This window comes from Brienomyrus brachyistius, chromosome 2 (genome assembly GCF_023856365.1).
Source record: "Brienomyrus brachyistius isolate T26 chromosome 2, BBRACH_0.4, whole genome shotgun sequence".
NCBI classification, from domain to species: Eukaryota; Metazoa; Chordata; class Actinopteri; order Osteoglossiformes; family Mormyridae; genus Brienomyrus; species Brienomyrus brachyistius.
In genome coordinates, this window is record NC_064534.1 from 23338316 (window position 1) to 23355511 (window position 17196).

A 17196-nucleotide genomic window follows, 5' to 3' on the forward strand; every position below is an offset into this window, starting at 1 on the left:
CAGTGGAAAAGGGACAGCATTGAAAATACAATACCAAAAGTACAGTACCTGGTGTGGTTTAAAAGCACCCCAAGTGAATTGGAGTGTTTAAATTGACCTTATGAGACTGAACCGTGCAATGGTTAGTTGGTTCCTGCCTCATCCCAATTGCAATATAAAATATAACATAATGTAATATAATATATGAAAAGTTACTTGATGAACCATTAGATAAATAGCTGTAGTGCAAACCATGGACTGTCCATAACAAACATCATGTTCAAACACAGGAATGCTCATGTGTACATTGCAGTAGAGCACCTTTGACCAAAAGGTAAATGATTAACTTCACAGTTGAGTCATATGACTTGAGGCCATGTTTTTTGAACACTCAAGTGAAGAAAGGCCAGAGCTACCAAACAATCATCATGTGATGTTGAGTTGTATTTGCTGCATGGGAAGGAGGTCAAATGGACCATGGAAAAAAGAAAGCAGTGTGGTTTGCTGAGAATGACCATGACCGGTTGAGGTGTCTGTGTAAGATGAATTCAAGTTACACCTCCTGAAAAAAATCTCCTGCATGCCAAGTGAGGTCAGGGACGTTGAGTCTGAATAAACTATTTAACGTCTCAATTGCTGCAACAGCTGCAAAGAGTTGCGGCCAGAAAGCAGTCTGGGCCCATCATGGAAGTAACCCCTAGACCTGCTAGTAGACATTTGTGATGAACAAAGCTATCAAGTCGAAAGAGACCTTTAGGGCAATGCGGGTACAAGGTTCTCCAAAGATTTAGAGAGACCTTAAAGTAGAGCTGCTGCTCCCTCAGATCGAGAGAAGCTAAGATGGTTCAGGCACTTTATAAGGATGCCACCTGGTCACTTTCAAGAGATCTATTCTGGATAAGTCTGACTGGGTGGAGGCTGTGGGGCAGACGTACAATACTCAGTAGGGAATGTATTTTCCAGATGGGACAGAAATGTCTATAGAGTCCCTGGCCTCGGTGAAGGAGATCTGGTCTGACCGGCTTTGCATGCTACCACAGTGACCCTCACTTGGAAAAAAGGCGTGATGAACATGAGAAGATTTTGGTTAATCACATACCACACATGACAGTACATTTATGGCTAACCTAGTTCAAATTTATTGAACAAACCTGAGACCCTTCAAGATTGAAAGTCTGGGCATTGTGACAGAGAAGCATCACATCCTTTTCCAGATCACCAACACTTCTGTATTTGTGGTTACGGACGCGATCCTGCAAAACAAAACAATAAAACTTGAGTCAGAACAAAACATACAATTGAGAATGTTTGGAGACATGCATTAATTATGCAAATTCGAAAAACAGAATCAACATGGAAAGAAACACTATTTACATTATTTCTGGGGGCCAAGGGCCTTGCTCAAGAGCCAAATAATAGAATAACTCCGCCAATCACGGGACTTGAACTAGTAACCTTCTGATCGCAGGCACACAGTCCTAAACCGCAGAGCTATATACCACCCCAGAATATGCTTTGATTTGAAACACTGTTAGAAAATTAAGATTAATAATCTAATGCTGAAATAGGCCTTAATGCTAAAATATGCCTATTGGCTATTGTTTCAAATGACTTAAGGATACCTTGATCTTCTTAAAGTCTACAGGCTTGCGGATCAACTCGTAGTACTCTGGTAACTCTTTCCTGGAAGGTAGCTGGACAAAAACTTCACTGAGCTGTCGGCCTGACCTGGTAACGAGACAAAAATCTGCTATAAAATACCAGTCAGAACATGGGGCTTGCATAATAGAAGTTCTGTGACAGCAGTGTTTCATATATGTATATAATGAACAATTACATGTAATCCATCTATCTACCAACCTTTTATCTTGTTCATGGAGTATGGAGCCTACCTCATGCAGTGCAGAACACCTGGCAGGGTTGCCAGGGATGTACTTTATGTATTGAAAATAAACATTAAAATGTTTTAAACACTAGATGATCATTTTCTGTCCTTCTGATAATAACAAAAGGAAAATTGTGGCAATGTATACACTTATGTTAAATGTTTTTATCATCGACATAAAAAGCATACCTCACAAAATTTAACCAGAATGCTAGCCCAATTACTAAAGTACAGATTTTAGAGATTTGTCGGAATCTGACATAACTGCACTTTTAGAGAACATGCAATATAGTAACACATTACCAGCAGATAGCAATGTTCTAAAGGTAGTCAGCAAACTCGTCCATTATTCACTTTAATATGAGTGGTTTAAGTAACATGGAATCACAATGGTGGATATTCTCCAACATGGTTAAGTCAGCTGAGCAGTCCACTCAAACCACAGTGCTTGAGCTTGCGATAAACTGCAGAGCAGCATATAGTAAACCCTGATGAATTTGCGCTTTGTGATTCGCGAATTTACAGATCTGCAAAAATTTAATTGGAACCGAACTTATTTGAATCTGCGATTTTTTCGCACATCTGCGAAATCAGTGCGAAAGTTTTCATGCTTTTAAACCTCTGGGGTCGATGGCATTGTCGGCGATGCTGCGTATCTTCCTCTTGTATTTCAGTTCAAAACTTTCTGAAATCTTATTGTAGAAACATGAAAAATACACTCACTAAATCTGTAATCTATCTTCTTTTAAAAAACGTCTATGGTTGGAAGTATTAAAGTTTTTAAAAATAGGCTAAATTGGCAAATAAGCAAACCATGTCACCTTAATTTGTTTTACCTGCATTGAGGGCGTGAAGTACCGCCCTCACCTGAAGATCGCTATTCGCATACTAAATACCACATATTACCATTTTTAGTGACTCTACTAATATGTTCTTGTTCAATTTTCACATTGTTCAGTTTAAACTTCCCTTTTATAACATTCCTTCCGGAGTGAGCACTATGACTATTTTTTTGTAGTTTCATCATCCTCATTTGGAGACCAGTGTATATTGATCAACTATATTGAGTGAAAAAATATATGCCTGTTTATTACATGTTTCTGATTAGTGTAGTGTCCATCCATCCATCCATCCATCCATCCAATCGCAGTCAGAATTGGCTGCTTTAAGAAAGCAGACCTCTCCTCCCTTCTAACAGCAAAATCCAGGAACAGTTAAGTTTCAGCCAGTTAGTTTTTTGTAGAGCCTATTTCACACCAAATACATGTATTGGTCTATGGTGGTATTACTTTCTGTTACATGTGTTATTGTTATTTATCATGAGGTGCTGTACACACTGGCTTATATTCATTCGGCAATATGTTCTGCTAAAAGCATGCAAGAAAGAATATCATTGTATTTATGTACACATAAAAACCTTGGATATTTGCATATTCTGAATCACTTGCGGGTTTCCACTAACTGTCCAGCATGCAACATTAAAGCTGCTTAAGCACCTTTTTAATTGGACTGATTTTTATATACTGTATACATAGATAGATGAATAACTCTTGAAATTAAAACCCTTACCCATCTCTGTAGTTGATGACTGTGTCAATGATGGCACTCATTTGTTTGGTGAGTTTCGGTGGGTTAGGAGACAACTTTTCTGCAGGTGGACGGCCCCTCCTCTTTTTTGCCTTCTCTCCATCATCCTTCCCAGTATCCTTATCAGCATGTCTCTTGCGTTTGCGTTTCTTGAGCCGTATTTCCTCTTCAATTTCTTCCAAATTACCATCCTCAATCGCCTGCAATAAAATATTTTGCCGGTTTTGTAAATATATGGGACTATATAAAGAACAGCCTGGTAATTACTGACAAATGAAAACAGTTACAACATGAAAACGGTCATTTCAGAAATATAAACGTATGCTACATATCGCACTGCCTCCCAAACTATAATGATTTCGTTCAGACAGTTAGTGATATCTGGGAGCACATTTAAAGATTCAAACTTGAATGTACTGGTCCTTTGAAGGTCCTTCTCTTTTTGACCGATTTATCAGGCTTTCTTTTGAGGAGAAAAAGCAGATTCATACAGGGTATGAAGGTTATCAAGGAAACCATCATCCAGAATTTAGTCTACAGAGTTATGTGGATGTCAGAGGTTCTAAACTTATTCAACTGTCTAATTTTTGAACCTACACAAAGAACATTAGTGGATTAGCTGGATCAATGCAGATACTAAAAATTTTGTGTTTTAGGTGACAAGGACTCTACCACTGACTCCAACGTTACAAATGTATCTTTATTTTACTGAATACAGAGATCGATCAATTGATCCATCCATGCCTTTTCCACCTAGCCTCATGAATCTCATTAATCATAAGGTAGAATGCCAGTACGATTCTCTTGATTATTCATTGTTCAATATTGAACCTGTACCAAGAACTAAACATTCAAGAAATTCAAGAATTTAAAAGAAATCTTCCTCAACCTGAACCTACCCGCAGCCACTGTTTCTCTGTCAGGGCATCACTATAGTCGACATCCCGGCGGTGACGGGAACCTCTGCCGAAGATTTTCTCCTCCTCCTCCTCACACGTTAGACGTTCCACCTCTGCATCATCCTTGATGATCCAGGATGGCAGTTCATCCTCCTCCATCAGCCGTGGCCTGCGCTTGGGGTTTCGCGCATCCTCGCGACGTCTGTCCATGTCCATACGCTAGTCACCCAAAAGTTAAAATTTTAAAGCAATGCATAGGAAAAGCAGATATTGAAAGTGGATGAATGCAGAGTAAGGTTTACACACCACATAAATGTGTACTGATATCAATATCAAATGCACAACACTTATTTTGCAAAGATGCACATTTCACAAGCTTACTCTGGACTTTGATGGTTATTGTGTGCTACTGGTCAGTGCTATTGAGTGGCTGCCAGAGATTAATCAGACAGTTAATTTCCAGAAAGGTACATTGTTTGCTTTTTGTGTTGTATGATACATCAGTAGGTTTTATAGCAGGATTACCAGACTCAAATTTCATAAGTTGCATCCAAAAAACACACTTAGTCTGAGGAGAGTAAGTATATTTAAAAGCTTTCCACGCTTATACCGTGCTGCTAAGCTTATTCACTATGAACAGTTTTAAATGGTCCATCCATATATCCATCTTCCAACCACTTATCTACCACAATTACTTTGGTCAATAACAGTGCACTTCAAAACTTGGTTTACAACAAACACAAACAAAGTATAATAAATAAATATTTAAATCATAAATGCAAGGTTTTGAATCTTTAAATGTGCAAACGTGTGGAACTTTTCTTTAGCACCAATTCGTCTTATCAGCCATGCCATAGATTCTGTTTATTCGACAGCATATTTCACCCATCTTTGGTGTCACCACATGACACAAGTGCAAATTTATAGCAGTCTGATAGCATGTTATTCATTTTTTTCTTAATTTTTTTACCAAGTTAGGTAACTGGTTAGAATTCATCAATTAGGTCAAGATCTAGTCACTAAGTTGAGATCCACTGAGAGAGATAATTGAAACCAAGAAATGAGATAAACAGCACTAAGATGTTACACAAGCTGAAATAGCTTTGTTTCACATCGGTCTGTTTTTTTGTAAGATGTCTGCAGCCTTGAAACATATAAGCATTGTGTGACAGGTGTTTGTCGGTTTGCACTGTCATTACAGTGGAAGCGTTAAGTGGTGGTGTATCAATTCCAGCGATAACTGAAAAGCTTATTATGGATATAATTGTAACCAGTGATGATAAATTATTGTCATACTTCCCACCACTAGAAAGCATCATATAAGATAAGGTAGGGTACATCCTGCAAGGAATACCATTCCATCTTAGGACACATACTGTACATACACACACACACACACAAGGCAATTTACAGTTGCCAATCAGCCTTACTGTATGATGGTAATTATTTATTGCATTAATGGTCATTCTAAAAGTAGATTTTTTTCCTGCAAGGCTTTTGTACCAAACTAAATGGTAACACACCTGGAAATCCAATTTCATTCGTAAAAACACATTGTTATTTATTAACAATGTGGCCCAAGGGCCGAAATGTGAAATCACTGTCAGACAAGGGTTTAAAACCAGCAACCTTTCAAACCATAGATGTATCCCACAGAAGCACACACCACCCCAGTGTATATTACATTAGGAAAATACCAAACATCCAAAAAAAAATAAAAAAATCACATCACATCACATAAAATGACATGGTTTCCTTTCTTACCATGAAAAGATCAAATTCTTCCTCATTACGTGCAATCATTTGATTCAGAGTTTCATCATCAGGAACTTCATCTTCCTCCTAAAAAGAACACAACAGGCATAAACACACAAATGAAAGTTGGCCATTACTCATTTTTTTACCAAAAGCACAAGTAATTTCGGCCAATTCTATCTGCATACACACATGGGATATGGGGACTAATGTTTGGTCACTATCTCAAAAAGCACATTACTACTGCTCATGTTTTTGTCATGCACGTTCAGGTCTTAAATGACAGTATAAAATAAAATAGGAAGGAAATAGGCTCTATTTCCTTCCTAATCACAGCTTTGTAAATTTGAAATACAATACTATACACATTATACTGTTTGTATTTTTTAGTTTCTTCTTTTTGTTTTGCAGTTTTAAGGTAAAAATAAGTGTAAGAAAAGTAAAAAAACTAATGTAATGGAATATGTTAACGGCATACTTTATATATAACGTGTAGATAGGAGAGACATGATACAAAGTAAATGATGCAAATATGAACTTGGACAGGAATTTGTTAATTATATGAGAGTATTGGTCTCTTGTCATGCCCGGCTCGTCCACTCCTCGTGTGTGCCACGCCCCATGTTTACCCGCGTGTGCTTCCCTGATCGTCTCCAGCTGTCTCCGATTATTTTGACGAGTCTCGTCCATTTAAGTCCTGGTCTTGCTTGTCTCCCTTGTCCGTCATTGTGGTTAGGTGTGGTCCTATTTGTCCTAGTCTTGACTCCCTGAATAAACCCTGAGTTTTGCCCCGATTTCTGCCTGTTTGCCTGCTCCTTGACCACCTGCCCACACGATCGCTGCTCTGCTCGCCCCCGATCGTGACAGTCTCTATTCGTAGTAATTTTTATACAAATGAACTTTTTAAAAGCATATTGAATGAAACTTGCCCAAGATGTATGTATATGTATGTGTGTCTGTATTATATATATATAAATATATATATTTTACAAGATAAAAATAATCTTCACTTTAAAACCAAATGATGAAATCTTGCTGATGCATTTTAAGAATAACTTGCCTCATTCTGCTCCTCATGCTCCAAGATTGCCTGCAAGAAAGCCCGGCGTTCATGGCTGGATGATTTCTGGTCAAACATTCCTGCCTGAATGACCTTCTGGTCCACATTGAGCTTGTATTTGGCAGCTGCCAAGATCTTCTCCTCAACACTGTTCACAGTGCAGAGACGCAGCACTCGCACTTCATTCTGCTGTCCAATACGATGAGCTCTGTCTTGGGCCTGCAGATCCTACGTCAAAGAAATCCAGGTAGTAAAGAACACTTGCATGATCCTCTGTTAAAATCTAAAAGCGACCAAAATGTTGAACAAGAAAATGTAAGTAGCACTTAACATGCAACAATAATCTTTTTTCTAGAGCTTAGTACTGCTTTGGCCAAATTCGTCTCTCAAATCATTTGACCCATTAAACAATTTTCTTGATCTTAAATATGTTTTGACACCTGCCCTGTCTATTGCACAATTTACATCTTACTTGGAAAATGGTTTTTAACATCTGTTGACATCTAATGACTGTTGTGGTTAATAAGATACATATTAGGAACAACAGAATATTTATGATACTGCTCAAGACGATTGTACAGAAGCAAAAGGACTTCAATTCATACACTAAAGTCTCAAATGCATCCTACCTCCATATTACATAATTCTTAGAATACTTACAAACCTATTAATATCTGGTATGGCTAAACAGGGAATTAAACACCTTCTTTACCAGACCGGGTCTGATTCTGGGCCAAAATAAATCCAGTGGAAATCTGACTATCATCATATTATAGCTGTCAAGTTCTAAAGGGTTATCTTAAGATCACAGGAGTTTTGAAAACCAACCTGGTGTGGATTCCAGTCACTGTCAAAGATCACCACAGTGTCAGCGGCCTGAAGGTTTAAGCCTAGACCTCCAGCTCTGGTGCTCAACAGGAAAATGAAGTACTGAGAACCCTTCTCATTAAACTTCTTCAGCAAAGTTGCACGGTCCTCAGATTTGGTCGTTCCTATTAGAGAAGAAAAGCAGGAAACATAACGTTTATACACATTTCCTTCTCGCCTGCTTCGAGCCAAAACATGCTAACATGCTGTAAGCCTAGCATGGTAAGGTGGAATCAGTCAACAGCAAAAAAAATAATAAACTCTGCTGCATTTCAGTTGTCATTTTGAAGGCATTTCCCCCCAATAGATTTATCTAAAACAGTGATAGATGAAAAGCTTCTTTCTGAGGTTCATCATTTGTTTTCTCACAGTATGTAGGTTCAAATGCGGGCAACTAGTGCAATGATTATATGGGAATAGAACTGCAAGTAAACTGTAAATTCTATTAACTGAAACCTATATAATGCAATTTAATTTAATGGTTATATAATCAGTGAGGCCTACAGACTTCCACATCTACCTGCATGTACAATCACAACACTGATTTATACATAAAGTGACAATGTAATCAAAAAAGATTAAATAAAAAATACGCCTTTAACCAATGATTCCTGTATTCTTTGATTTTATGAATACAGGACGAAGGCCTAAGACAGACTAAGAAAACATTCCAGATGAAAAGAAAACAAAGATTTAATGCTATGTACAATTTGTAGAGGTTCCTCAGAGTTTTGGAAAACAGATGAACATTATTTCAGATTTTTATTATTGACAAGAATGGATTTATAATGGAAATACATATAAGCGTTTTAATTTAAGGAGAAATTTACAGTGTGACCTCACATTTCCACAGCTTAAAGGTTCAAATGCCATCTCTGGTCTGTGTGCATGTAATTTGCACATTTTACTCATGCAGGGTTTCCTTCTGTAGTAGAAAGGCAATTAGCAGATAGGCTAACTGTACCCTATGCTGCCCAGGTTACGGGCCCCTTGAGGCACTGCTCAGTAAAAACAGCTGGAACATGAATGATTGGAATAATATATCCCCATTACAACAAAATATATAAAAATACAACTGTTTATAGGATCGGAAATGACAAATTTCATATATGTATTTGCAGCAGCCACACAATAAACAGAAGTTGCCCATGAAGAAAATATTTATAATTTTATATTAAATTATAAAACTGATTATAAATTTTTTATTAATGATAAGTATTTTGAATTCTTAGCAAAACATGTGACATTGACCAGATAAGTGAAACCCACCATCAAGGCGCAGATAGAGAAAATTTCGATAGGCGAAGTAATCCTCCATGATAGTCATGAGTGATGTCATCTGGCAGAAGAGCAGAACTCTGTGGTGGGTCGCTTGAAGTTTGGGCAGAATACGGTCCAATAGCTCAAACTTCCCTGAAGCCCGATAGAGATCGGGTCTGATTTGAAAAGCAAAACGAAGCATTAGAATTCTTACATTTCTGTTATAGGTGCCTATATCTACATGCAATATAATGAAAAATACAGTCCGGCGACATTGTCTTAAAACTATAAAACAAACGAAATCACTTACCCATTGATAATGCCATTTGGGTATCCCAAGTGCTCTGCAAATGATTCCTTTTGGAAGAAAATCAATATTATAGACCAGAAAAAAAAAATACTTCAACTTTGACATGAAGCAATGTGCACATAAATGAGTATATGGGCGTTTCAAATACAATGAAGCCACCCTCAACAGAAAATTAACTAAATATTTCAATTAAATTTTATGAATTTGACAGATTATTTTTGGAACACGATTCCAGTTTCAAAGACACACACCTCTATATGCTGAAACATGTATGGGTGGTTGCAGATTTTCTTGAGCTGCATTATGGTGTTCATCAAGGTTTTTGCCCCTCCTTTTCCCTATTAAACAAAGAAAACAATCCAAAAAAGCTGTGATTAAACAGACAATGACACGATTGTATGTCTATACAGAGGCACAGACTGATTTTTCAGTCACAGACTGATGACAGACTGACCTTTTTGTCCTTCTCCGAACCATCTGTGAGAAGAATGCCTTTCCCTTGCATATGGCGGTACAGAACCTTCTGAATGGCAGACATGTCACATTTTATGACATACTCCACCTGTCAAAGAGCAATCATAAATAAGCATTATGTTTTAAACATTATTGTGCCCCCTGCTTAAAAGACAGAGGAGGTTGCACTCACTTTTTCTGGCAGTTGGGACTCCACTTCTTTCTTTAGCCGGCGCAGTAAGAAGGGTCTTAGCACCTTGTGCAGACGGCGGATGATCAGAATGGTCTCCTCTTCATTCAAATCCACCTAACATTCAGGAAAAAGACTGAACAATTAATTCAGTCCAATAATCCAAGAAAACGCATGTGAATTTGATATATTACTAAGTATTCTCCCACTAAAAAAAAAAAAAAACAAAAAAAACAATGAAATGGAATGTAAGAAAAGAGATACACACCCTCTCTCCAGTCATGGCAAAGGGAGCATTGAACCATTGCTCAAAAGTGCTGCAGCTCTTAAAAATAGTTGGAAGAAGGAAATTCAGCAGAGCCCACAGCTCAGGGAGTTTGTTCTGCAATGGAGTGCCTGTTAGAAGGAGCCGACGTGGGGCCACGTAATGAGTATTTAGCACCTGGGTCAGCTTACAATGGTGGTTCTTCATTCTGTGACCCTCATCCACAATCATGTACTTCCATCGGATCTAGGCAGAGAACAGGATGTTTCTTACATGTAAATTAATGCTACTACCCACTATGGACTGTGTACTAATTCTTTAAAGAGGGACAAATCATACTTTGGCAAGAATCTGCTTGTCCTTGATAATGTATTCGTATGTGGTGATCAGAACATTGAACTTTCCACTACGAAGCTGGGGCACAAGAGACCTTCGCATAGCTGGGGTACCCTTTATAATGAAAGGAGACAAAATGAACAACAAATTGAACAAAATATCAACAATAAAACATCACTGCCCACAGTCCTATTGCTGCATTTAGGCTATTACAATTTATGAATCCTCCAAAACAGCTTACATGATGTACAATCATTACAGAAAATGCAGAGCAGGGAAGCCATGAATGGGATGCCAGTTCATGGTAAGTCATATACTCATAGAATAAGGGAAAATTAGAAGCACCAACTCATCTAAATGGATGTTTTTGGAATATGGAGGAAAATGAAAGTACCGACAGAAAACCTGCAACCAGAAATTAAACCAACAGCCCTGGAGGTCTGAGGCACCAAAATTTCTAAATAGCATCAGATCTTAGTTGGTTGCACTGTTGCCTCACACCAGAGTGCATTTTTAAGGTTTTAACATGGAAAAATGATTAAAAACAGAAAATGGAATACTAACCTTATATGCAATTTTCACAACAGATGGTGCCCATTTGTCCAGCTCATATACCCAGTTGGACAATGTCCTACAAAAAAATAAATAACTGCTAACATGTACTCCTTTAAAACACCCAGTAAATGCTTAGCCAGTAAACTACCTTCATTTAATCATTCCAGCAAAGACCCATTCCACTAATTAGAGTAAATCTGATTACTCACGAGAGCGGGACAATGATAAGGTACGGCCCGTTGAGGCGCTTGTGTTCCATCAGGTACGTGATCAGGGCAATGGTCTGGATGGTTTTCCCAAGGCCCATTTCATCAGCCAAAATCCCATTCAAATTGTTGTTATACAGTGACACCATCCATTCAAGTCCCTGTACCTAATGGAAATGTATAAATAAATATTTCCATTGTTAAATATTATATTTCATGTGTTATCTATATTTAAACTACTTTTGAGATTTTTTTCAAATGGAAAAGCAGGGGAGACATATACACATGCTGCTGTATATGGTGCAAAACAAGGCCAAACCCAACAACTACCAATAAGCATATGAAGTTCCTGGAAATCCAGTAGAATGATACACTGTGACTCAGTCGGATGTAATAATTAATTTCAGTACTGGGAACTTCTATGCTGGTTTTTTGCTAAATGTTAATCGTTAAAGTTAACTTAAAGGCTCTAAAAGAGCATGCACCGTTCATTCCAAGCTATTCCACCAGGGAGCTTGGTGGGAGCTGTGGTGTATTTACTAATAAGCCAGTGTGCTCCTCTTTTGTTCTCCATGCAAATAGTACATCATAATTTTTTAAACAGACAGGTGCATCTTATGCTTTGACTGATCAGTGGCTAGCCTGTATCGTAATAGGTGACAATCTGTAAGCTGGTCAGACACACTTTTCCAGGCACTGAAATGTTGTACAAGTAGTGGAAAATGGGGCAAATTTTTAGAGAATATTTGCTCTATACTGAAATGGAAGAGCGATGGTTTTACAACATCTAAATCTCTCGTAAAAGGGCCATCTGAGTTCACACAGTATATTGGGAATGTAGATAATGACACCCACTGGTCTGACAAAGTGGGCACATCAAATTCCTTAAAGACCGGAGGGAGATGGAACCTGTGTTCTAAACCCTAAAAATACTTAAATAGCCTGAAATTTCCCAAAAGAGCCAATTCTACGTTCAAGCCTAGGATTAGGTGGTGCAGTAACAGTGACTAGCACAGACTGATTACATATAATCAGAGTTTTCAAATGCATTTTTCCCTTCTGGGACACACAAATTTCATACAACATCTGACTGATTATATACCGACTACAGACAAGTCAGTGAGGTGTTCGGATTTGATGCATAATCCAATGACCTGAATCAATAAACTGAATGATCAATTTGATTAGACAGTGCATTTAACAGAGATATTCACATTTAAGTCTAATCTATACTCCTTTTGGTTTTCACAACTTTTGCACACTCCTGCCTCAATTACATGGGGAATTATCCACATTACTGCAACTAAAAGACTGCATTCTATCTCCTCATAATGTTAATGAGTGGAATATTCCCAAGATAGTATTTACTGTATAGTTTTGACTGGTTTCAGGATTTACAATATTTGAAGGCATTCCACCAGTCTCTGACAGAGGCGGTTACTCATAGTGAACAAGGTGAAATGTGCAATTATTCAAAGAGATGTACAGCAATTGGGCTTCCATATGAAGGATGGATACTGTAAGTTGGCCGGCAGATTTCTAAAACTGACTAAAACACAACTAGTCTAAAAATAACAGGGTCTACAAAACTGCGTCCATGGACAGAATCACCACACCACTGACTTCATAGAGACTTTCAAACTTAAGAGTCCAAGAAAACATACCTGGTAATGTTTCAGTGTTCCATTAATAAGAAGAGAAGATTGTTTATCAACTCTTTCATTGACAGCATGAGCAACTCCATAATAGGACTGCAAGCTTTTCTCTCCAGTCTGCACACTGTATTCATCATCCACATCCTGTTTGGCTGACCTGTGGAAGAGATCCCTTTCACTTTCAGAAAAACCAAAAAGCAAACCCTGATGTTAACCTCAACAAAGCCTTTCAAGCTCCACTTCAGATTAATCTGAGGGATGACTAGGATGACTACATACTCAATTATGTGTTTTGCAGCAGTCTCTGACACCTCATCACTGTTTGGGTCAATCGTCTTTTTTTCTTCAGATTCAGCCCTGGAAACCTCATCCTCATCCTAAGCAAATGCAGAAGAGAAATCCTTTGAAATGATAAGCTGAAATTTACATTTGAGAAACAGGCGAAAATTGTTAACAAAAAATGTATACTGAACAAAAATATAAACGCAACACTCTTGTTATAAGGTACACCTGTGCACTACCCATGATGTCAGATCAGCATCTTGATGTGGCACACCTGTGAGGTGGGATGGATTATCTCAGCAAAGCAGAAGTGCTCACTATCACACATTTAGACTGATTTGTGAGAAATGTTTGAGAGAAATGGTAATATTGTGTATCTGGAATGAATTGTAGATCTTTAAGTCCATCTCATGAAAAATGGGAGCAAAAACAAAAGTGTTGCGTTTATATTTTTGTTCAGTGTAAGTAATGAATACACCCGGAGCTTTTTGTTGAAGAATGATGCCTCACTTAAAAATCACAAGCTGAAAAAGAATGTCACATACCTCCTCCTCAAAATCAGACCCACTTTCTTCACTGTCTGATCTTGGGGCAACTTCATAACTTTTGGGGGGAAAAAAGCATTTTTACCCGCCGGTAATGGACATGCAAAAGCCATCATAATGAAATAACAGCTGGTACAAATTCTTACGGATGTTTCCCAGGATTTCCAAGAATAATTAATATATATTTATTCTTTAATTTATTTAAGTGAATGGAAACACACACACTGCACAGATCAAATATTTAATAAAATTGCATGAGCATTTTTATGAGAAAACAGTAATTATATTTGCATTTATCTTTCTTGCTTTACACAGAAGTAGAAATAAAATGGAGATAGACTATTACCCAGGATTCATCTCCAACCAGGCTTCCAACTGACTAGACTTGGGAGCATCCATACCCTGCAGCACCTTCCCAGTCTCTGTCTGAATCACCTTTACTGGGAGCTCACTCATCTGACTGCTCTCATCCATTGGCTACATAAAACAAGCAAATAGGGGGGGGGGGAAATCATGTACATTCATAAGAAAAATCTTTTAGTATTACATACTACCTGAAATATTAGAGCTGGATTCAGTTACTGTAAACACATTCCTATTCTTGGCCGTCCTACCTCTCCATCTGGCCCAATAGCCCCAAGCACATCAGGATTCTCTTCCATTTTCTAAAAATCAAAGATAAAAGTAAGCGAAAACACATACATTTTACATTTGGTCTAATACTAAGGCTGGGCATCATTCAAAATTTTCCGATACAAGTACCAGAATGATATGGGTTCCTGAACAATACTCTTTTCAATACCAATAGGTTTTAAAATCAAAAATTCAACGAAAATAATACATTAAACATTACAGCACTAATCTTATATTTGAACAAGTTGTTTTGTTATTTATCGGTTAGTTATCACAATTATAAAAGGACATAGGCTTTTATTTATATTTTACCAGGGCTCTCAAGTTTCATCAAAAGTGTGGAGTAAGATTGCATCTGTTAGGGGCCCAGTGTGTGACACTTTAGAGCCCAGCCTACTGCATTCATCAGATCCTGCTCTGCCACTCCCACCTTGTCTGCACTCCATATGTGTGCGCATCCATTTAATAATGTGCTCAGTAGTGCCTTGGACTGAATGGAACCAAGTTCCGATGATATCGCACACACACACCTGCATACACATACACACCAATTCTCACTCCTTCCGGATGTTTCACGTGATACATGACAATGTAAGGTGCATATTTGCAAGTCATACTGGTGCAACTAGTTATAAAACTTAGTCACATCGTCTCCAAAAACGCAGCCTGGAACCCCAGGAGCCACATTTTTCATTTCTTAGGTATTTTTTAAGCTATGTGACAAACAAATACAACAGCACACACACGCGAGCCAGTTCATAAGTTTGTCTCTGGGCATATGTGTTTGTGCAACGTTACATTAGCCAATCTCCAGTGACTTTAGATCTGTACACAAGTAAACTGCATGATTATTAGCTCAAAAGCACTGAGATTTTCTGTCTGGGTATTGGAATTCGGAACCAAAAGAAATTAATTTTTTGATCCTGGAGTATTTCAGTTGGTACTACAAAAGTACCGAAGTTCGGTACCCAGCCCTAATCAGTACAAACAAAATGAGAACAAGTAAATTGTTCTTACTTTCTTCTTCTTCCTCTTCTTCTTCTTTTCCTTAGCAGCCTGTGCAGCCTTGTGCTCGTACACCAGGTCAGTAAGGTTAGCCACATATTCATCAGTCTGCTGCAGTAAGTAGGCCAGACGCTTGTCCTTCTTCTGATCAATGAGTTTACGGTACCCTTCCTCATCTTCAGCCTTTAAACGGTATACAGAGAGAGAAAAGCAGCACCAAATTGCAAATAGATTAAATTCTGTTAACATAATAATCTATTTGGTGGTGACTGGGTATGATCCATATATCTTGTGTGCAAATGTTAACTACAAACCATAAGTCTTCTCATTCTTTCTTTTTCAATCCTCTCAGTCTCCTTCTTCTGTTCCCTCTCTGTATTAGTGTGCCAGGTGGCAATGGCTTTAGACAGCTTCTGAATTTTTCCCGTAATAGACCGGTGATATTCCTTGAAGTCTTTAGCATGTTGTAGTATACTGTTAAGGTATTCCTACACAAGAGTAAAAGGAATTAGAAAACACAAAAATGTGCATTTTTCCCTTAATTTAAATAGTATATGTTTGATGCAAAAATACCACTTAATCAGCACAGGGTTGGCGTAAACCTGGAAATGAATGTTTCAGGTAACACTTAAGGCAAGATGGACTTAAACAGGTCAGTTATCAGCAGTAATGCTGTATTTCTTATTGCAAGTGACCTGTACTCATGAATGCCCATGCTCTACTGTTGTGGAACAGCATTCAGTAAATAAGGCTGCATACCTTCAAAGAAAAGGTTCTAATATTGCCCTAAGAAACGTATCATATTTCAATGTAACAGGAACTTTATTCAAAGATACCAATATATTTACAGTGCCTTGGAAAATTGTTCAGACGCCTCAATATTGGTGTGATTTAACAAAACTGCATTAAAGGTTTAAATATTTAATAAGAATAGTTTTTGCTAAAATGAAGTTAGAAACATGTATTGCATAGATATTTATGCAATAACGCAACATACAGTACGTTGCAATAGCTTCTGTATCCTAATCCTCTATCAGATCTGTATACTAGCCGATGCCATTTTTTTCCTATTTTTCTTAAGGACACATTACTGATTAGGATTCACAAGTACTGAGACATACACTGATTGCGCAAGGTTACCTACCTGGTGCTTTTGTCTGCGTTTCCGTTCCTGCTCAATCTTCTGCTGCTTTTCCAGCTTCTCAGTCATGCGGGCTTCCCGCAGGGTCTGACGCTTGCTCCGCTTGTAGGCCTTGGAGTTAAGGGCCGTCTCCAAGGTTGTGTCCCTGCGCATGCAAGCTACTACGTCCTGCCTCAACTATAAGAGAGAGCACAGTTTTTATGCAACCAGGTGTGCAATTACATATTTTTCAATAATCACTCAAAACTAAAAATAATAATTGAACTCAGAGAACATGAGACTCATTCTGAAAAATGTAGTAATCAACTTTAAAACATCAAACATACTT

At 37.9% G+C, this 17196-nt stretch overlaps 1 protein-coding gene across 2 annotated transcripts in view; it reads right to left on the reverse strand.

The window, feature by feature from the left end:
- smarca2 (SWI/SNF related, matrix associated, actin dependent regulator of chromatin, subfamily a, member 2) overlaps window positions 1–17196 on the reverse strand; it is a 31014-nt gene that overhangs the window by 4820 nt on the left and 8998 nt on the right. For both annotated transcript variants that reach the window (XR_007386466.1, XM_048998754.1), the window contains exons 8-31: window positions 16872–17045; window positions 16042–16215; window positions 15740–15910; window positions 14704–14754; window positions 14436–14566; window positions 14090–14147; window positions 13542–13639; window positions 13272–13419; window positions 11611–11774; window positions 11411–11477; window positions 10850–10960; window positions 10514–10756; window positions 10249–10362; window positions 10057–10164; window positions 9854–9940; window positions 9603–9649; window positions 9302–9468; window positions 7994–8157; window positions 7166–7393; window positions 6115–6192; window positions 4351–4569; window positions 3434–3651; window positions 1602–1707; window positions 1131–1232 (exon numbers count right to left, since the gene is read on the reverse strand). Coding sequence is in view for 1 of the 2 variants with exons in the window: in XM_048998754.1 (XP_048854711.1) it covers window positions 1131–1232; window positions 1602–1707; window positions 3434–3651; window positions 4351–4569; window positions 6115–6192; window positions 7166–7393; window positions 7994–8157; window positions 9302–9468; window positions 9603–9649; window positions 9854–9940; window positions 10057–10164; window positions 10249–10362; window positions 10514–10756; window positions 10850–10960; window positions 11411–11477; window positions 11611–11774; window positions 13272–13419; window positions 13542–13639; window positions 14090–14147; window positions 14436–14566; window positions 14704–14754; window positions 15740–15910; window positions 16042–16215; window positions 16872–17045 (3228 nt within the window). In the remaining variant the exon portion in view is untranslated. The remainder of the gene's footprint in view (window positions 1–1130; window positions 1233–1601; window positions 1708–3433; window positions 3652–4350; window positions 4570–6114; window positions 6193–7165; window positions 7394–7993; window positions 8158–9301; window positions 9469–9602; window positions 9650–9853; window positions 9941–10056; window positions 10165–10248; window positions 10363–10513; window positions 10757–10849; window positions 10961–11410; window positions 11478–11610; window positions 11775–13271; window positions 13420–13541; window positions 13640–14089; window positions 14148–14435; window positions 14567–14703; window positions 14755–15739; window positions 15911–16041; window positions 16216–16871; window positions 17046–17196) is intronic.